This window comes from Brienomyrus brachyistius, chromosome 15, assembly GCF_023856365.1.
Source record: "Brienomyrus brachyistius isolate T26 chromosome 15, BBRACH_0.4, whole genome shotgun sequence".
NCBI lineage: Eukaryota > Metazoa > Chordata > Actinopteri > Osteoglossiformes > Mormyridae > Brienomyrus > Brienomyrus brachyistius.
Window position 1 is genome coordinate 4457588 of NC_064547.1, and position 21289 is coordinate 4478876.

A 21289-nucleotide genomic window follows, 5' to 3' on the forward strand; every position below is an offset into this window, starting at 1 on the left:
TGCTGTGGCCCCACCTCACTCCACTTGGAACCCACCTCCTGGAGGAAGGAGGAGAGGTCAGTCGAGGACCCATGGAGACCCTGCCGCTCCCTGTTCTGGAGTTTGGAGAGCTGAACACCCCCCCGCTGCTCCCTTCCTTGCCAAACTGAAGTGTCCCTGGGCACCCCAGTGTGCTGACACTGTCTCCCCTTCAGAGGGAAAGCGGACAGGACGAGCTCGCAGCCTCCCCTCCTCCCTCACTTCCTCTTCGTTTGTTTATTTTTTCTTTTTTATTGCTCCTCCAAAGAAGAAGTGAGACTGGGATGGAGGGATGGCCTGTGTTAGCGCCCCCTACCAGTTCCAGGCAGCAGCGGAGGGCTCAGCGCTAATGTGATTCAGGTGTACTCAGAGGACATCAGCTGAAAGCGGATACTTTAATTAGAGAGAGATAAGGGGGAGAACGGAGTTTGTCATTTTAATCTCCTGCCTTCCAGTGAACTCTATTTTTATTTTCCAAGTGTTGCTTTTTTATTTTTTATTTTTTTAAAGTATTTCTTTAGCTTCTATCATAACTCACCAGCAGTGCCAGTTAAGTCCCCACCCCCCCCCCCCCCCCCTCCGGATGGATTTAGGTTCTTCCCCTTATGGTTTAGTCCCACCCACACCCTAAACACACATTAAAGGTACTTCATTCTACAGTACACACCGCTTCCATGTCCACCTGTGCCGGAGCCCCACCTGGGCCGCAATCCCACCCAGGCTGTCATACATTTATCCTGGAACACACATGCATGCACTGCCCACGCAAGACCACCACACCCAGAACAAAGAGAGAGCGGCTCCATCCAGTGCTTCTGTCATCATCATCATTACTGGATCCTTTCATGTTTTTATTTTCCATTTTTTTGTTTTCTATTAAAATTTAAAACAAGAAACAGAAGCTCTGTATGTGCTCTTTTGCTGATTGCTCTCCTGGGGTGTGTGTGTGTGTCTTACAGAAGAGTGCTGTCATGCTGACATCACCTCTGGATTTCTTTCCTCTGACAGAAACGATCAGATATGCTCCTTTGACAGCTGCATAACAGCGCTGTTACAGTACACAGTCTGCTTTTGTACTGCGCCCTGTTGGCAGGATACTGGAACTACATGGAAAGCAGACTAAGCAAATGGAAACGTCAGTGGAAAAAAAAAGAAAATGATAAATATTGTTTCCTGTTTGATGCAGTGTCCCAGAAGCAAGCTTTAACACACTGTTTGTCAATCCACCGACTACAGCTGGTGCATAATTTTTACTCCCTCCCAGCTCCCTAGTGCGGGTCTTCAATGACCGGATTGGGAAATACTTCTCTTGGGAAAAAAATAAGCCTTTTCCCAACATCAAGGTGCTCTGAGATGGCCGTGTTTGTGGTGTTTGGCGTGTGAAGGTCGGGCCAGGCTGCTGTGTGTTGCTGTGTCACACTGGCTTCCTGTCTGCGTGATCCCCATGTCCCTTATCGCCAAGGTCCCTTCCAAGGGCTGTGTCGTCTGCTGACACCACCTGAAGCCCTGCATCTTCTTGGGGGCTTGACCGGCTTGCGTCCTGTTCGCTGCCGAGATTCCTGCGCTGTGACGATGGCGAGCCGAGGGCGACTGGGGTGGATGTTGGCTCTGAATATCAGGCAGGGGTTTGGGCACGACAGTTCTTTCCAGTATGAGGTAATTCCCAATAAATTCCTTCCTGTGTGAGTGTATGTGTGTGTGTGCGTGTACACGTGTGTACATGTGCAGATATATTTTTGTACAGTCTGTTCCTGTAACCTGTTGGTAAGTAGCCCCGGTTACCCTGTTCCACTGCTGAGACCGTGCCCCTCATCCCCACGCCTGTTGGCATGTAGCCCCCACTCTCCTACTGACACCTTCGCCAGGTCTGGGCCGTGCCCCTTGTCCCCACGCCTGTCGGTATGTAGCCCCGGTTACCCTGTTCCCCCGCTGTCACCGTGCCCCTCATCCCCACACCTGTTGGCATGTAGCCCCAGTTACCCTGTTCCACCGCCGAGACCGTGCCCCTCGTCCCCATGCCTGTTGGCATGTAGCCCCCGCTCTCCTACTGACACCTTTGCCAGGTTTGGGCCATGCCCCTCGTCCCCATGCCTGTTGGGATCCAAATGGACAGGAGAGATGACGGCTTATGCACTAACTCTGACGCCTGCCTCTGTCCCAGCCCCCACGACATCCTCTCTGGGCTGCTGGGCCATGTTGTCATGACATCATTCATCCATTATCCTTAACACAATCCAGCCTGCTGCAGCTCCTTTCCTCTCATTCCTCTCAACTACTTTCTGTCGTGTTTTCTCCCTCTCTCTCTCTCGCTCACTCGCCCCCCCTCCCATCTGCTGTGTTACCATTGGATCTCCCGTGAGGGGAAAATTATGAGGTCATCACTGTGTTATTTCTCCGGAGCGGACCGACAGAGCTTTACACCTGATCATAAAACTCCCAGCAGCCCATGTCTGCTTTTCGCATCTGGCGCGGGGGCTGTCTGTCAGCCCAGCTCCCGGTGCCGGTCCAGGGTGGCGCTGCGAGAGAGCACGCTCTGGAATGTGCCGTCACAGACCCGCAAATACATTATGTGGGGGGAGGTGGGGGGGAACTCCCTTAGTAGATTTCATCCGTATTGGGGAGGTGACTGTGGAATCAGGTACCGCTATTTGTCAAAAGCTTTGCGACTGTATCTGTCAGGTGCCTTATCCTCACAGAATGGGTCATCGATGGTCACAGGTAACAGGTATAAACAGTCCCTGATGTTATGATGATCTCTTAATGCTGTAAGTTTGCTGGCAGTGAAGGTGGGGAGTCCTTCTCTACTCTCATCCCTTTCCTCCACCCCCCATAAAAAAGAATCCTAAATTTGGGGGGAGAAAGGCTGAAAAACTTAATCATAACCTTAACCACACAGCCCTTCCAGTCAGGGTCCACTGACTTCCGTTTTGGGGGTGACCTATGGGTGCGTGGCCGGGTTCGGATTGGCTTCTGTGTTGCCATGGCAGTTGATCCCCAGCCCCCTGTCACCACTGTCGTGCCGACTCACCAGCTCGCAGGCTTTTCATAAGCTGGCTGATGCGATTTCCACCAGGCCGGGCCATCCTGACACTCCCTCGCGCTCACATGCTCGCCCGTGGCGTGACACTGACAGACAGGATGGACCAGGTGCGAACAAACAACTCAGCGTGTTGCTCTCGGATAAACTGTAATTCTAGCCGTGCTGACAGCCACCTCTCTGTTTACAGGTGCACTAGTCAGTCGCTTGTCTGCTCCCTTTAATTCTAAGTCTCACTTTGGATAATGAATATGTTAGGCCGTCATTGACACAGTGTCCCCTTCCTACTCTGTCCTCCTCTGCCCTCCAGGGTAGCGTCCCTTGTTGGACTTCGCTCTGCTCTTACTAATCCTGCTCATAGCGTCACGTTCACCTGCTTATCAGGCAACTCTCTCATCCTCGTCCTTCAGCTCTGCTCCGTCACCTACAGCCATCCCTGCCGCCTGAGAGTAGGTCTCCCATCTTCTCAGATTTCCACGTCTCCATAGGTGACCTTGTCTGTCTTAATCACTGCCGTGGCCTCCTCCTTCGCGGGGGCAGTGTATGACTCTGCAGGCTAGGAGTCTGCCCACGATCGGAAGGTCTCTAGTTCAGATCCTGTGGTCAGCAGAATGATTTTGCCGTTGAGCCCTTGAGCAAGATCCTTAACCCCCAGTTGCTCCAGTGACTGGATGATCCTATTTCCTCAGTCGTACATAACTTTGGATAAAGGTGCCTGCTAAATAAATGAAGTAAATTGCCGCCACAGAGCTATCACAATGCAAACGACAGCTACCAACCCTAGAATGCTCTGGTCTTGTCTGTTGATCATCAGTGACGGAAAGGCCTTCGCGTTCACTTGAACTGTGTGGCAATGTTAAGCACTCTAGTTCTCTTTAAAAACACAATGCATCTGTCTTTAATTAAAGGACTGCTCCCTTGGTAAACACATTATGTATATGGAGAAACTTTGCTCATGCCGTGTGTCGAAACCGCCGCTCGTTTTCACTGTCCTCCCGCAGCACGAGCTGGGCCGCCACGTCCCACCATGTTCATCACATCAGCATTTACACATGTTTGCTGTTGGCAAAAGCTTTTCTCCAAAGAGTCTTTCATGCAAATAAGCACATTAAGCAGCTGGCAAAGACCAGCGATGCTTGGATATAAAATCCCAGTGTGACGAGGTCTGTGTAGCCTGGCTGCATATGTCATCCGGCAAGTGTAACTTTATAATGCAGGAATGCAACTGGTGCCTTAAAACACAACATGACAATTTAATACATTCAGTACAAGACCTACCGTGGATAAAAGCGAACCATCCTCTGACTGAAACCATGGATATGTAGCGACTGTACACCCACTGTACATACAGAACTCGAGTTGTGGATATCGAGTTAGTGTGATATATCCTGCAACAGAAGCTAAGGGTACGCATTTCGATATAAGTTGAAAGTTTGCAGACAGCAGCCTCTGGATCACGATCAGGGTGCAGTCAAGAAAATGGGGTTCAAATTCAGAGCAGAGATGAGTAAGATCGGGTGCGATTGCTCAGGCCTGGGCCTCAGGGGGAACCTGTAGCATCATACAGTAGCCAGGGCTGAAAGCAGATATGGTTCACATTCTTGTCCTTTTAGAACTGGATCTGTCAGGTGACCTAATCTAGAGAAGCATCTGGATGGACTGTTGAGTTTATTCTGGGAGAGAGATGCTGTCACGTTGACAACCTTGCATGTCATACCATGATCTTGACCAAAGTTGGAAAGTTCATGGTCTTTTTTTTACTTTCTGTACATGAAATTTCCACCTCTCATCTTGACCTTGACATTCAGTCCAACAAGTAGCTGGAGAAGAGAAACCCGTGAGTGTTTCTGATGGTATTAGAAGTTCCCAAACCCGCATCATAAAACAAGCAGCACTTCGGGAAAGCAGGCCAGTGGCTCGCAAGGTTGGGTGACATCAGCGAAGGTCATACAGCTGTACTTCACGGTGTAGCCAGCGGGAGGCGGCGGAGGACATCTGCTACTCAGAGATGATGTTATCTCTGGACATAATAAACAGAGCAGGCCTCCACCTCGCCGGGCCAAGGGCCAAATAAACCGGCAGGTGAAACAGACACCAGTGGTTTGAACATGCAACCTTTCATTAGCCAGAAATAAGCAACTCCAATAATCATTGTCTTTACCTAAGTTCCTAGTGACCCAGGACCAGATAAGCAGTTGGAAGATGGATGGATGGAGTTAAACCTCCTATTTATTTGGAATAATAGTTGAATGTCACCAAGGAGGTATCTCTGGGTCACACAGTGATTCCAGGCTGTAGGTTCAATTTAGTTTACATATTCCTGCATATATTCCGGTTTCTTTCTGCAGGCCAAAGACATGCAACTGGATGAATTTGTACCTCTGAACTGACGGAATGTTGTGATGGTGCGTGTGATGTGAGCCCCGTGAGGCTCTCTGGCATCCTGTCCAGGCTGCGTCCTGCCTCATGCACACTGCTTCTCCAAACTGGATAAGTGGTTAGAGAAGATCATCCTGGAAAAGAAACAGGAAAAGTGTGATAAATATATTCAAGTGACTATACATGTGATAGCAATTAGAAACAAACACAAACAAACACTCACACACACACACACGGATGCAAGAGAGCCGCTAATGATTTTGGGCCCCCAACTCAGATCAATTATGCTCCAAATTTTTCAGGCCCCCTGTCATATATCATGGGCATCGCCGCCATTAAATCTGAGGGGGATGTGTCCCCTGGTACGTATGTACATCTATGCACACAGTACAGCAGTAGACTTAGGCAGTAAGAGTGCATGCTTGCTCAGAAATGAAAAAGCAATATAACAGAGCAGTAGTAAACAGTAACACATACACCACAGAACACGTACAGATATCATGCTGGATGACCAGATGGACACTGCTTCAGTTCCCAAACCTCTCCTCAGGGGCACCCCAGCCATTCCATGTATTCATTAAAATTCACCAACAGCTCGCTTTATCACTTGACTAAATTCGCTAAATAATTTGGTGAGGTATTGATTAGGAAATCATGGTATGTAAGTGGCAGTGCCAAGAAAACAGCGACTATACTGGGGAATTACTGCAGACTTTCCGAGAGGTGACTAGGCTAACACACTTTGACAAACATAAAATCAAATGCTAAAACTGTGAAATATTCTGCATCTAAATATAACGTCAGCTGAAAGCTGAGGGCTGCTGTGTTTCTTAGAGCAGAATCGAAAGGTTGTTTGAGTACGAGAAAAAGCTGAAGATACCGATCCTGTCGAACAGACCAGAAATCTCTACGTACAAGAAATCTCCATGTTTCATTTATACAACACAGACAAAGTCAAATTTTCAAAGAAAATTTGTTCTTAGCCGTCTGCCAGTACAGGAATTATGTGTGAAGTCAAATTTGTATTATCCTGCCATTTTCAAGATAAGACATTTAGTGGTTGTATGGCTAACATTTTAAGCAGTCATTCACTGCAATTTTACAAAACACCCATGTATTCTAAGGACATTATGCAAGCAAGGCTGATTTCCCCTAATTGTATAGTTTAGTCATTCATTGCTGATTAATATGAAGTAATTAAATGTTTCCAGAAGCCCCCAGAAGACCAATTTAAAATTGGCAGCCATTAGTTGCGGAACCCACAAATTAGAGGACTCTGTAATTAAACTCCGTGTGACAATCCCTAATTTAACCACAGTTTTAAACGTCAATAGATATATAATTTGCTACAGAATGTTCTAAGCCACAGTAAAAGATCTGTTATCATTGACCTTTAAGACTTCGTTCCCGATGAAGAATTCAGATTACTATATTTATAAACACCAAACATACAATATACAAAACATACAATGAATCTATAGATTAAAGTTTGAGGGGGCGGCATGGTGGTGCAGTGGTTAGCACTGTTGCCTCACACCTCTGGGACCCGGGTTCAAGTCTCCACCTGGGTTACATGTGTGTGGAGTTTGCATGTTCTCCCCATGTCGTCGTGGGGTTTCCTCCAGGTACTCCAGTCCAAAAACATACTGAGGCTGACTGGACTTGCTAAATTGCCCATACGAGTGCATGTGTGAGTGAATGGTGTGTGAGTGTGCTCTGCGATGGCCTCCCCATCCTGCGTTGTTCCCTGCCTCGTGCCCATTGTTTCCAGGATATGCTCTGGATCCCCCACGACCCAGTAGAATAAGCGGTTTGGAAAATGGATGGATGGAAGTTCAGGTTGACCAATACCTACAATTTTTCTTTCTTTACCCACTATACAGATTGAAGGGTCTCCATCTGTGAGCACAACCCAGTATCATCAAGCTCTTGTGAAAAAATGATTAATTATAAGTAAAAACACGGATATGTGGGTCACTAAATAGTATTGAACTGAAATCCAAACCAACAACAATGCGATTAGTATGTCAGTTTCTGAACACATGTGATGTTGAGAGTTAATGCGTGTTTAAGGTGCAAAATCAATTTATATGGATGTATTATAATATACATTTTTAACATATTTAATGCGTCAATTCAATTCGGCCGTAGATTAATGTGCTGTTACATTATTTTCCACACTAGAGGGCGCGATAAGACTGGGGCCTGTTTGTCAGCGGCATTACATAGACATTGTTTTTAGCGGACTAAAAACTTAACGCTTTTGAAAACAGTCTGTTCCCACACAGAGGAAAAACATGGTAACATTAGGGAAGTAAGTTCTTATGTAACGAGCAGGGTGTTGCTAGCTGTGAGATTATGTAAGGCATGTGGTTCATGGGATTTATTGTTGTTGACAAGATGAAGTCTATAGAGAGGGGAGAAGTGAAATAACGCAAAGCGAAAAAAGTGCAGAGGATAACGGCAAAGAAAATGGTAGAGGTGGAGACAGCCTGCACGTGCTGTGAAGAAAGACCGCAAACATGGCCGCACGTTTATTATAATCACTGTAGTAAGAAGCTGGTAGTAGTAGTAGTAGTAGTAGTAGTAGTAATAATAATAATAATAATAATAAATTAAGCCATCGACCCACCTATACATTTTATTAGCATCTTATTTTCAGCGCGATTTTGGTGTTAGATATTATAATGTAGGCCTATAAAATTAATGTTCAGATGTAATAATGACGACGATGTTTTCCTGCTCACCAAGGATAAAAAACATGAAGTCTGAATGAGGAAACATCTTTCCTGTTACGCGTCGAGTGATTTTTCAACCTTTTTTCTGTCTGCCTTCTGGTCACACTTTCTGAGCGCGTGCAGTATCTGGAGGCGCGAGCGGTACTTATGCAGGCAGCGCGATTCCCGCCCCCTGCCCGCCGCGATCCCTCCCACCCTCGCCCTCATATTCAGCCCCTGCAGGGCGCATTTCGGAGTAACGGTGTTGTGCTGCGAAGAAATCATGCCGGCGCTTGGAGTCTTGGCTGTGAACCTGCTGCTGGCTGCTCTCACGTCCCGCTGCTCTCCAGAACTGGGGAGTCAGGACCCGGTTCGGCCCGAATCGTCCCTTATGCAGCCGAAAGTGATGATCGCCATCCTCGCTCGTAACGCCGCGCACAGCCTCCCACGCTACCTGGGCTGCATTGACAGGCTGGATTATCCCAAGGACCGTATCGCCATCTGGTGAGCGAACACACCGGGGACTTTTCCCAAAGTTTGCACTTATTTACGTTTATTTCACGCCGCCTTAAAACTTTTATGCAAACAGTCATCGTCGGCGGCGAGGGGAAGAACGCAGTTGGAAATCCAAAAAAACTTTTCGTCTCAGAGGATGAGATTTAAAACACACAGACATGACCACTGTTCTGTAACGAAGTTGTTTTATATAGGCTTGTTCGTAGTGGAATAAATCATGGAGGGTTGGTAAGCAGTTCGGTTGAAAAGTAACGCCTTAACGTGGTTACCAATGCGTTACGGATGGAACACTGAGTAAGGCTGACAGCGCGGTATGAGACTGGCCGCTTTTCCTGAAGCCTTGTCCCGGGATATCTGAGAGCTGAAGGGGTGTAGAAACAAAATACAATGGACTCGTTACTTTATTTAAGATTATCAGTTATCAAGCAGTGATTCTTCCTTATATGTCACTTAGCCGTCTTTGAAACTTTTAGTATGTGTGAAAGTACCTATTATTTTTTTTTCTTAGTCGACCTTTGTCACCCTACAAGAGCCGGTCGGCCACCTGGAATTCCTGGCATTTTGCTGGTGGTCTGATGGATCCCTGCATGCAGGCCAGGCGAATTTATTCTGCCTGACAATATTTCCATTAGCATACTTATTGTTAAACGCAGGGCGGCTTCTGGGACACTGAATGTTTCTTTCCGATGAGGGGTAAGAGCTGGGATGTAGTTAGAAATCATGGCCTCCCTGAAATATGTCACATTAGCCCCCTTATGGTGGGGTGGAGGGGGGGGTGGCATGGTTTTTCATTTTACAACTGGGCCCCCAAATTTATACTTAAAAAGCGCTGGGCTCCCCAAATCTTCTAGGCTATCCATGGCCCTGTGAAGCCCCTGGTTAACAGCTGCTTTGGAAAATTCTCCAAATGCACCCCCCCCCCTACCCTCAGTAGCTCTCTGTGAAGTTTTACACTTTGCAGACAGAATGAAACAGCAAACTGTGGAAGCCTGAGATCCAGGATCCTGGGCTGCTGTTTGATGAAGGACGCATCTGCTAGAAGTTAATCGTCCCTGCGAATGGGTTTCCAGAGTCACATGCGATTCGTCGCATTATCGGCGGTGTTGTTTCCGCGTGTCTGCGCAGGTGTGTGCGTGTTTAGCAATGTCAAAATATTTGTGCGCATGTCATGCTGGCGGCTGAAGCACTTTGTCACCTTGCAGATGCCCTGAGGAGAGTGATAAGCAGCTGAAGGAAAGGGAGTGAGCAGAAAGGTGAGAGAGGCTCTCGGTGTGCTGTGAAAGAATGCAGGGAATTAGGAGAAGGCGGGGTGGGGTGGGGGTCATGGCAGAGAAGTACCCAGGGGTAGATTTACAATCTGCATTCCTCCAGTGTCCACCACGGCATCTGTGCAATCCCAGGTAGCCAGAGTCTCTCTGCTTCATCCACGGAAAGGAAATTAGAGCGGAATCGACAGACGTCTATCCAAAGGTGTCACCATTAGCGTCATCCCAGCTGTCCTTCCATGCAGATGGAGAAGAAGCGCTAATGTGTTGGATAGCTCCAATCACACAGAAGACGGGATCTGAGGAGTTTTTAGGAGTCACCGTTTTAGTCGGGAGGGATCTCCTCTCACGTGTTGCATCTGGTCTGATATACCTCACGCTGTGTCTAAGAGGCAGAACAGCCCATCTGCGTTAGGAGGCCACAGCAAATCGGATAATGGGGAAACGCCTGTCACAGTCAGTGACCCCAGTGTGACCTCACTCGACTTCACCGTGGTCCCCCAGGCTTCGCCTGCTCTCTGGATGTGTGAGCTGTCCGTTTTACGCCGATTAGCAGCAATGCCTGGGGTGGCTGACTGCACACCAGGGTAAAGCACATGCTCCGTCTGAAGAAGAGAGCTGCTCTTACCTGTTTATGACAGCATGCAGTGGAATTTAAGTGTCGTCCAAGAGCTGCACCTCCAAGTCTTTTCCTGCCAGATCAGGCAGACATTTCCATTCCATCTCTAAACAATGAGCACCCGGGATTTCAAAGGGAAGTTAGGCTCCTCCTCCTCCCATGGAGAAGCCGGATTGGGTTATCCAGCGTGCGTGTCTTTGATATCGGAGGAGGACATTTCTTTCTAAGTGCCTGTGATCAAGGTGCTGGCACCACATGCTGCTGGGTTTTGCGTGTGGTTCTTTATGCACGGTGTCACATTATTGGGACTCTGTGTCCAGGTCTGATTTCGGATCCTTATCAGAGCTTTGTGGCAGTGCCAGTTGGTCCCGTTCCCCCCTCCCCTCACAGGCAGCCCCCCACCGGCTGCCGGCTTTGATTAAGATGCCAGTCACTTTTACTGCCACCTACAGATGGCTTTTCAGTTCCCCTCCACGTTCGTAAAGTGGGGCTCGTGGTGAACATTCACGGTCCACGTTGGCATGTAGGAGCTTGCGCTCGATGGCGGGCGGGCCCCTGGCGAGCGGGCCCCTGGCGGCCCCACCACACACTCACAATGGTTTATTCATTCAGCCCCAGAGAAAGAGAAACAAGGAAGGAGTGCAAGAGAGAGAGAGTCCTAGGGTCAGGTAAGAAGGTTTAAAAGAGTGTTCTGTGGACAATGACATATTCAGCACACGGCAGCATCTCCTTGGAAGGGAAATGTAATTTTAGCCCAGGGCGTCTGTCCTGGTGTAGGTTTACCCTCAAAACAAACGGAGCTGCCGAGGAGAGCATCTCCCGTACCCACCTGCTGCCAGCTGCTGCCCACACCTGCAGTGCATTACCGTCCCAGCAGGGGGCGCTGTTTCCGCAGTAAGGATCTCCCCTACTCATCTACTGCCAGCTGCTGCCCTCACCCGCAGCGCATTACCCTTCTAGCGCGGGCTGCTGTGCCCACAATGAGGATCTCCAGTATCCGCTTGCTGCCAGCTGCTGCCCACGCCTGCAGTGCATTACCGTCCCAGCATGGGGCGCTGTTTCCGCAGTAAGGATTTCCCCTACTGATCTACTGCCAGCTGCTGCCCTCACCCGCAGCGCATTACCCTTCCAGCGTGGGGCGCTGTGCCCACAATGAGGAATCGTGCTTTGTGGAAGTCCACTCCTTCCCCCTTTCCTTCCCTCGTGGCTGGGGTCTCCGTTGCTGCTCCATGCTCGCCACGTCAGCCCCCGGCATGGGGGGGCGTTGGACGGCGAAATGCAAAGCAAACACACTGACATCCCCCATGGACCCACAGACACACTCACAGACACTCCGTTGTGTCGCCGTGTGAACAGTGAGTCCAGTGTCTGGCTGGCGAACAGCGCCAAAGAAGAGGTCCTGTAACAGTTCTGACTCCTCCTCTGCGCCCAGGGGGAGCCGTCCGGTTTGACTACCACCTCAAAAGCCCCCCTTTTCTGACATGTGACTTCCTGCCCCAGTAGCTGAATTCCTGAAAGAGTGATGGTCGTGCTGAGCCTCACCTTAAGGACCTTCATCCTTTTTTTGCATTTTAAATTCTTAGCCTGCAGGGCCTCCTTCGGACAGGTGAGGGGAGGCAAGGAGTAGGAGAGGGAGGCAGGAAATCAGGAGGTGAGCGCCAGTGAGGTCCGATACCATGTGGTATCCAGATGTTGGCTGTAGACAGAAGAGTCACTGAGAAGATTCTCCTCGCTCTGGTCTAGAATAAAGAGTCAGAACAGTACAGAGGGCGTCAAGGAGGAGATGGTGTGAGTAGAGAGAGGACTGGGAAGTGGAGTAGGAGAGATGGAGTGCAGACCCCCTATCTGCTGCTGTTCCGTAACACCTCCTTACAACGAGCCCTTTCTCCCTCTGCCTTACACGCTACAGTAATGCAGTCAGTCATTCACACACTGCCACATAGACAGGGTTGCTGACACACATCTGCTGTCACACTCACGCAAATCTATATTATTCCATTATAAGCCTAAAATTAGCTAGATCAAAAGTGCTGGGGAAGTCTGCAGACTATTTACAAGGTAATAAAACAGTTACATGTATGTAAATGCGCGTGCAGACTTGTCTCGAGTGGAAAAATCTCACTCCAGCCAGCTGACCAAAGTTGGTGATAATGCATAGATACACGTGCGATCATGGTCACACTGTCACATGTCCAGCGTGCGTGCATGGGCACCTTTGCACAGACTGAAATCACAGGGGAGGGGTGATGAGGATGGGTAGCCAGGACAGAGTCCCCCCTCAGGTATGGACAACTTTCTGCACGGCTCTGTCCTGAACTCAGGTCTGTTTCTGTGGCCTGGACTGACCTATTATATCTGCCCATGAATACAGGCACATGCACATTTAACTGTAGACACATAACTGCAGGCACATCAGTTGTAAATGCATGTAACTGCAGGGAACCGTAACTATAAACAGGCACGCGCATGTCTAAAGGAACTCAGACAAGCAGTTTTCACTGCAAACACTGCACTTTCAGTGGCTTGTGACTGCCGGCGTAATTCATTAGATATGCCAGTGCAGCTGGTGGCTGCTAATACTTTGTAGGGTTTGTGCAGCTGGCTAATTAGGTATTGAAGTGATTTACTCCACTGATCTCGAGCTGGGATCTGCTGCGCTGCTTCACACACACACACACACACACACAAGCACCAGGCCTAAAGACGCCGGCATTTATCATCACTGCCCGCAAGGTGCGAAACGTCACGGAAGGACGGCTCGTGAACGTGCCGGGTTCACCGACATACAGTATTAAAATCTGTGATGGAATAAGTAACGTGCATAGACAGTGAGCACTGGAGGTGTGTCTCCTCGCTGTGACTAGCGCTGTTGTTCTGTAACAACGCTGCAGTTTCTGAGGGTTATTTTCCCCCAGGAACCATGGGTAGATCTCGTGCTGTTTGTGATGGACCCAGGGGCGTAACCTTGGTTTGAACATTTTTGGGTTGAAGTCTCCACCCATTTAGGGGGAAACGTGATTATTGGGGGGGGGATTTATTAACCAGTTTTGATTTGCTGGGGGAGGTTATGACCTAACCTATATTTACGCCCATGAATGGACCTTTGCAGGCACGTCTCACTGGCATGATGCTTAAGCTGTCACGAATTGCACTCCTGTCTTGCTAAGCGGTATGGACACTAGCCATTTAAAAAGCCCCCGTGTCCCCCCTCATTTCCTCCGGGGCAGGTGTTTGTGCGATGGCAGAGGCTCGCTGTCAGCCGTTTTGTACGCGTCTGCAGAGCTGCTGTTCTGCGTCGCGATGCGTCAGCAAACCTCCACTGAATTTACACATACAGTCAATTTCAAATGACATCATGGTGAATGATGGTAACTGTTATTAAAATGCTAACGACGCCAGTTATTTTTCTTTAAAACCTCACTGGCTTTCACATTCAAGAGAGTTCAGAGTTTAGTGTGTGTGCAGCAGCTGCATGCCAGCAGTGTTCTTTGTAACCAAGTGCCTGTACCAGAGTCGCTGTTATGTGTGTATGTGTGTGTAAGAGAGAGAGTGAGAGACAGACAGACTGCCTCAGTGTCATCGTCCTGTCGTTATGCCTGTGGTGCCCTGTGGAGGGCTGAGTCTGTGGCCCAGAGGAATATTCCAGACTCTGGTGGAAAACTCCACCTTAAGTATGTGAGCGTGAACACGGTGTCCCCTCTTCGGCGAGGTAAACAAGATGAGGTACAGCGTGGTCTTCTTCTTCTGCCACCTGACCCGTCTACCCCTAAATATAACGTGGGTATGGGGGACATTGAGGACACAGCAGACCTGGGAAGGGGTCTAGGTCCTGAGACTGGAGTCGCAGGCATTTGTCTTCACAGGCCTGGACGTGTGGGGTTTTGTGTGAACATAACAGCCGTGTCTAACGTTGTAAAGCTGTAGGTTACAGCCAGGCCGCGTGCCACTAAGACCCTGTATGTGTCTCTCTTTACGTACCTCACTCTCCAGGTTCCCACTTGTTCACTGCTCCCTGTATTTGCTGTACTTTTTGTTTATGCCTTTTGCCCGCTTGGGTTGGCTGGGCTTCAGAGTCACTGAGTCACGGAATCTCTGTGGCCATGTTCGCTCTGACTAGCGGGCTGGGCTGCCGTGTCACGCCGCGGACTGAGCTCTGATGCCGATGACGGCCTGTTCCGCACTTTACTGACCCCGCATAGGTGCCAGAGCCCTAAACAGCGGTGTTGCTTTTCAGGGCCGCCACCGACCACAGCGTGGACAACACCACGGCCATGCTGCAGGACTGGCTGCGCCGGATTCAGGGCCAGTATCACTATGTGGAGTGGAGGCCGATGGCGGAACCCCGGTGAGCATTTTCCCCATCGCTAACCCAAGGCCCAAGCTTAACACCAAGCTTAACACCAAGCTTAACACCAAGCCTAACACCAATCCTCAGGTCTTTACAAACCAGTCATCCACACAGGGTCAGAGCCACATAGGCTACGTTCACACTGCAGGCCTTAATGCTCAATTCTGATTTTCTGCTCAGATGGGATTTTTTGTTTAATGTGGGCAACATCAGATTTCAGTGTGAACGGTTCACTGTACTGAATTGGGCCACGTGCGCACAGGTCCGGAGGTCCGGAGCCTATCCCGGAAGCAATGGGCACGAGGCAGGGAACAACCCAGGATGGGGGGCCAGCCCATCGCAGGGCACACTCACACACCATTCACTCTTATGGGCAATTTAACAAGTCCAGTCAGCCTCAGTATCACTCTGACGGAGATAAATGGTGATTTCCGCCTGCGCAGAAATGTGACGAACGTCGCTCAAGAGTGACATAAAAGTCCCATGAATTCCGATTTCGCTGTTCAGACTGAGGTCGCGTTGCAAAAAATCTGACCTGTATCCAATGTATCACCCTAAGACCAACCCTAACCCCAAACCTAAAGACACTAAAAAAAGACAAACCTAAAGACAAACCTAAAAACACTATCTGTAACCTTCACTCTAGCGTTAACGTCAAATCCAGCTCTAACCCCCAACACTCTTGTCACTAGTCTCTAATCAGGACGTATCTTCCCCAAAGCTCTTACACAGATGAGTGGGGGCCGAAGCACTGGTCCATCTCCCGCTTCAGTCACGTGATGAAGCTGAGACAGGCGGCATTGAGAGCAGCAAGAGAACACTGGGCAGACTACATTCTGGTAAGACGGTGAGGTGGCGAAGCTGCAGGTCAGTGGAGGCAAGGGAATAAGGCTGCAGGTGGAGGTATGGGAGGCCGCTAATGGAACTGAGGCAGTGAAGCTTCAGGCTCATGGAAGTGGTGAGGCTGCAGAGGGAGTGAGAGAGTGAGGCTGCAGAGGGAGTGAGACTGCAAATGGAGGCGAGGGAGTGAGGCTTCAGATGGAGGTGAGGCAGTGAAGCTTCAGGCAGGTGGGGGAAGTGTGGCTGCTAATGGAATTGAGGCAGTGAGGGTTCAGGCTCATGGAGACAGTGAGGCTGCAGATGGAGTGAGAGAGTGAGGCTGCAGGCAGGTGGAGACAGTGAGGCTGCAGACAGGTGGAGGCAGTGAGGCTGCAGATGGAGTGAGAGAGTGAGGCTGCAGGTAGGTAGAAGCAGTGAGGCTTGATCTTGGTGGAGACAGTGAGGCTGCAGATGGAGGTGAGGGAGTGACACCATAAATTTTGAGGTCTGGCTTACTGGGGCAGAAAAAGAAACTCAGACTATAAATGTATAAATAAGCAGTAAAAACAGAGCAGGTGGGGAAAATTTAGACATTAGGCCATAATCACCTGACTCTCCCTCCTGCAAAAGACAGTGGCCCTACTCTTCCCCCCCATATAAAAAACAGATTAAGTAGGAAAGCAAAATGCTTAAAACTGACAACTGAGTAGCATGTTCATATTTATTTAGGATGTAACTTTCAGTTAGTGGACGTCCCGTTTTTGCCCTAAGTACCTTACACACCATCTCGCTATATTTCTGGTCGCGTGTCTCACACATTCGCAGCTCAGTGTGCCGCTCAACATGTTTTACTGCAGTCTTTAGAGCTCAGTGTTGCTCCTTAGCTGCCATGCCACCTGCTGTCCAGTTACAGATGAAGTGACAGCACCACTGCATGTACAGTGTAGGCTCTGCAGGTTGGTTTGCTCGCAGTCACCAGTGACACTGACTGTGATTTGTGGACTGATTGTGACTCATCCCCCCCCCTCCCCCTGCAGTTTGCAGACAGTGACAACCTACTTACGAACCCCCGCGTGCTGACGCTGCTGATAGCTGAGAACCGAACACTCGTGGCCCCCATGCTGGAGTCACGCTCCCTTTACTCCAATTTCTGGTGTGGCATCACCCCCCAGGTACCGCCACCTGCAAACAGTCAATGGCTTTTCTGCTTAAAGGCAGCAATGAACAGCATAAGTCGGTGTCTTGGTTGGGTGTTGGTTGGGTGTTGCTCTTGTTGACCCCCCCTGCCTTCTCCCTCAGGGGTACTACAGGCGCACCCCCGAGTACCAGCCCATCCGCGAGTGGAAGCGGCAGGGCTGCTTCCTGGTTCCCATGGTGCACTCCACCTTCCTGCTGGACCTGCGGCGGGCCGGCAGCCGCGCCCTGGCCTTCCACCCCCCGCACGCGGACTACAGCTGGACCTTCGACGACATCATGGTCTTTGCCTTCTCTGCGCGGCAAGCAGGTCAGACTGGGGTGGGGGGCGGAGCTCCGGGTGTGGGGCGGGCTGGCACACCGTCAGCCTCACGGGGAGAGCTGTGGAGGGGGTGTAGCCGGGCAGGCCCCCGCCCCTCGCTCCAGCCAATGGGGAGGCTCGAGAGTTTTATTGCCATTTCGGTCTCTGGCGGCTTCGCGTCTGATGGAGTGATAAAGGGAAGTCGACACAGGAAGTGGGCAGGACTGGAAAATAAAAACAAGAGGCTGCTCTGTGGCCTCTAATGCCGGTAATGAGCTCTGAGTAGGTGGGGGTGAGGGAGCTGAGACATCAACACGCTGAACACACGCTTCCTAGCAGCATAACTGAAGGAACTGACATGCACATATGTATTGATTTGTTCGATATATGCACACGCTTCACCCATGCGTGTGTCTCTCCGCAGGCGTGCAGATGTACGTGTGCAACAGAGAGCACTACGGCTTCCTGCCCGTGCCCCTCAAGCCCCAGCTGGGCCTGGAGGACGAGGCCGAGAGCTTCGCGCATTCTGTGGCCGAGGCGCTCCGTGAGTAGGGGGCCCCCTGCAGGCGGGAGGGCAGCACTTTGTCAGGATGCCAGTGTGAATGACCCCTCGCTATCCCCCCAGTTGACCATAACGTAGGACCATCTGAGAACCTGTATGTCCCGCCCACAGCGCAGGATAGGATGGGCTTTGATGAGGTAATACAGCGCTGGTCTCTTCTTCATAATTATTGTATTGATGTCAGACCCATAACTCTCTCCCTGCTGTTCCATCCACCACCCCCTCTTGCTCCTTCACCCTCTACTATATCTTCTGTTCTGTGACCTTGCTCTTTTCACCCTCTTTCTCTCCTTTCCTGTGATCTCTCCCCTTCTCTCTCTCTTTCTGATCTTCTCCTCTTCCCTCTCACACTCTTCCCCCTCTCTCTCCTTCTCTCTTTTCCTGTGATCTCTCCCCCATCTCCCTGTCCTTCTCTTCTCTCTCTCACACTCTTCTCCCCTCTCGTTCTCCCCTTTCCTGTGATCTCTCGCCCTCTCTCTTTCTGATCTTCTCCTCTTCCCTCTCACACTCTTCCCCCCTTCTCTCCTTTCCTGTGATCCTCCCCTCCCCCCCCTCTCTCCCTCTCCTTCATCTGTGCCCCCGTTCAGATCTTTTTGATCAACCTGAAGCGGCGTTTAGACAGGCGGAGTAGGATGCTGAGCACGCTGGAGACCCAGGGCATTTTAGTGACGCTGACGGATGCAGTGGATGGCAGGTAAGCCCTCGGGGGGGGGGGGGGGGGGGCCTGGCTGGGCGGCTTTCCTGTAGCCCCACAACCCTCACTCCCTCTCTCCCTGCCCCCCACCCCCACTCCCTCCTCAGGGCTCTGAACACATCCCAGATCCAGGCATTGGGTATCGAGATGATCCCTGGCTACAGTGACCCATATTCGGGCCGTGTTCTGACCCGTGGGGAGATCGGCTGCTTCCTGAGCCACCACCACACCTGGACGCAGGTACAGAGGTCCCTGGCTCACCAGCCCACCACAGTCACACCTCAGTCTGGTGCTATACAGGAACAGACTCGGTACAGCCACACGCCTGGAGAAATACCGCATAATAAACGGACCTTCTCCACCGGAAGTGTCGAAGCCGCGCAGAGACCGCGTGCGAATGCGTCACACGGCATTGTGCCCCCTAGGTGGTGGACCGTGGATTGCGGCAGGTGCTGGTGCTGGAGGATGACGTCCGGTTCGAACCCAGGTTCAAGAGCCGGCTGAGGACCATCATGGAGAACATCGATCAGGCCGGGCTGGACTGGGATCTCGTGTGAGGGCATCTGCACTCTTGTGGTCGCTGGCGGGCCGAGTCCGCCAGCCTCGGCAGACATACCAGTATGTATGTGACTTGCGAATGAATGTCTCGTTCTGCTCTGCCCTCCCCCCAGGTACGTGGGTAGGAAGCGGATGCAGGTGAAGCAGCCAGAGCAGTCGGTGGCCGGTGTGGACAATCTGGTGGTGGCCGACTACTCCTACTGGACGCTGGGCTATGCACTGTCCCTCCGGGGAGCCCGGAAGCTGCTGCGGGCACAGCCTTTCGGCAGGATGCTGCCCGTGGACGAGTTCCTGCCCGTCATGTTCAACAAGCACCCGAAGTGAGTGCCTGGGGCGGCAGGGGGCACGTGCCACGCGGGGCCCCATCCACACATCCTGCTGGAGCCCTCCCCTGACCGTGCACAGGGCCCACATTGTTCGGGGGGATCAATGCGGAGGGGCCCCTCCCCTCGCACAATGGCTCCCTGTTCATCTGGCCCCCCTTGGGGGTATCCTTGACGGTGTACCCCCCCCCCCCCCCCCCGCCATGCCATTCTTCCCCTATCACACACTCCCTGTATCCTGGCCGCCACCCTGCCCCCCCCCTCGCAGGAATGTGGTGCTGAAACAGCTCTTCTGGAGGCCAGGGACAGACTTGCCTTGATGCAGGGAAGAGGGTTCAAGCAGTGTGTGTGTGTGTGGGTTATGTATATATTACATTGTGGGGACCAGATGTCCCCACAACCTGATAAAAACCTGTTATTTTCACGTTGTGGGGACCATTTTTTCAGTATCCCTCAAGGGGAAACTCAATTTTATAGAAACCTGTGATTAATTGGGATTAGGGTTTTTCCCACAGAAATGAATGGAGAGTCCCCACAATGATACGAATACAAAGGTGTGTGTGTGTGTGTGTCTGGAGAACACTCATGGCAGGCATGCAGTCAACATCGTCATTTTGCATAAAGAGCCGGAATTATAGGGATGGCTATTATAGGGGTAGTGATTTCAGTGCAGGGCCCCCGAGCAAAGGCCCCTAACCCCAACGGGCCCCAGGGATGCTGGCTGATGCTGCTTTCTCAACTGTTCATCGTTTCGGATAAAAGGGTCTGTTAAATATGTAAATGTGCTGATGTCCGTTACAGAAGCAGTGGGAATACATTAGTGGAACATTGCAGGACCACATCACCTGGGATATACCTGATACTCACTTATTATGATACACTTTGGATAAACAAGTTTCCATCCATCCATCCATCCATCTTCCGTAACCCAGACAGGGCAACAGTGAATTTGTATCCTAGACTTCCAAGGATTTCAGGGGGCCAAAGCCGGTCTGAGCAGCCAGTCAATCAGAAATGTGTACTACACCCCAGTGACATCATAATGTGTGTCACCGGGGAGACAGGTCACCGTGGTAACTGCTGCCTGTTCTCCTCCTCAGAGCGGAGTACATGGCGCACTTCGCAGAACGGGACCTGCGCGCCTTCTCCGTGGAGCCGCTGCTGCTGTACCCAACACACTACACGGGCGAGCCAGGCTACGTCAGCGACACAGAGACCTCCACCATCTGGGACGATGAGGCGGTGAGCACTGACTGGGACCGGGAGCACACCCGCAAGACGGCGCAGCAGGGCCACATCCAGCCGGCGGCGCAGAACAGTGTGACGGGAGAAAGGCCCCCCCCTGCCTCCCACGCCTCCCGCGATGATCTGTGACCCCCCTCCCCGAGGCGGAGGGGCTGTCTGTGGCTCACACACGACCGTCTACAGCAGAGCAGCAGGCTGAAGTGCATTTCTGGGGGGGGGGGGGGGGGTTCAGCAGTGAGGGACAGAGTTGCTGCAGCCCCCCACCCCCCCCCCAGCTTCTCTCTGTGTGTGCCAGAGATCTTCCCGTTTCCTCAACGTCTGGGGAACACTGAGTACCACAAAGATTGGAAGACGGAGGTGTGATGGAGAGTGGAGATTTCTATCAGAAAGCCGTGTTTTATTTAAAGAAATGTTATTATTGTAATTTAAAAGCGACAAAGGTGGTTTATGGACAATCAGGAATAAAAGGGACTTATGGTGGTCTGAGAGCACAGTGTGTGAGTCTGTCCCGGTGTGTGTGTGTGTGTGTGTGAGTCTGTTCTGGAGTGTGTGTGCATGCATGTGTGTGCGTGAGTCTGTCCCGGTGTGTGTGTGTGTGTGTGTGAGTCTGTTCCGGAGTGTGTGTGCATGCATGTGTGTGCGTGAGTCTGTCCTAGAGTGTGTGTGCATGAGTCTTTCCCGGAGTGTGTGTGTG

The 21289-nt window shown here is 51.0% G+C and overlaps 2 protein-coding genes across 3 annotated transcripts in view; both read left to right on the top strand.

Annotated features, from left to right (window-relative positions):
* The window catches only part of zgc:92140 (uncharacterized protein LOC447854 homolog), a 12616-nt gene extending 11754 nt beyond the window's left edge, over positions 1-862 (top strand). Inside the window, exon 6 of the mRNA XM_048976634.1 lies at positions 1-862. This exon is cut by the window's left edge and continues 284 nt beyond it. The gene's annotated coding sequence lies outside the window, so the exon portion shown is untranslated.
* Positions 863-8380: 7518 nt separating this feature from the next.
* On the top strand, positions 8381-21075 carry colgalt2b (collagen beta(1-O)galactosyltransferase 2b). 2 transcript variants are annotated; one of them, XM_048977541.1, is made up of 13 exons: positions 8532-8655; positions 9870-9920; positions 14786-14896; positions 15621-15738; positions 16756-16890; positions 17018-17222; positions 17638-17757; positions 17839-17912; positions 18363-18469; positions 18577-18709; positions 18895-19022; positions 19141-19347; positions 20451-21075. In XM_048977541.1, exons 3-13 carry the CDS (start codon positions 14823-14825, stop codon positions 20722-20724), a joined length of 1575 nt encoding a protein of 524 aa, XP_048833498.1. In that variant the 5' UTR covers positions 8532-8655; positions 9870-9920; positions 14786-14822; the 3' UTR covers positions 20725-21075. The 2 variants fall into 2 exon arrangements, with proteins under 2 accessions (XP_048833497.1, XP_048833498.1); XM_048977540.1 differs by lacking the exon at positions 9870-9920 and having other exon boundaries at positions 8381-8655.
* Positions 21076-21289: the final 214 nt, after the last annotated feature.

Coding starts and splice junctions, on each gene's coding strand:
- colgalt2b (XM_048977540.1), top strand. CDS start 8,435: ATGCCGGCGCTTGGAGTCTTGGCTGTGAACCTGCTGCTGGCTGCTCTC. Junction 17,223..17,637: donor CTTCTCTGCGCGGCAAGCAG/GTCAGACTGGGG, acceptor GTCTCTCCGCAG/GCGTGCAGATGTACGTGTGC. Junction 17,758..17,838: donor TTCTGTGGCCGAGGCGCTCC/GTGAGTAGGGGG, acceptor CTATCCCCCCAG/TTGACCATAACGTAGGACCA.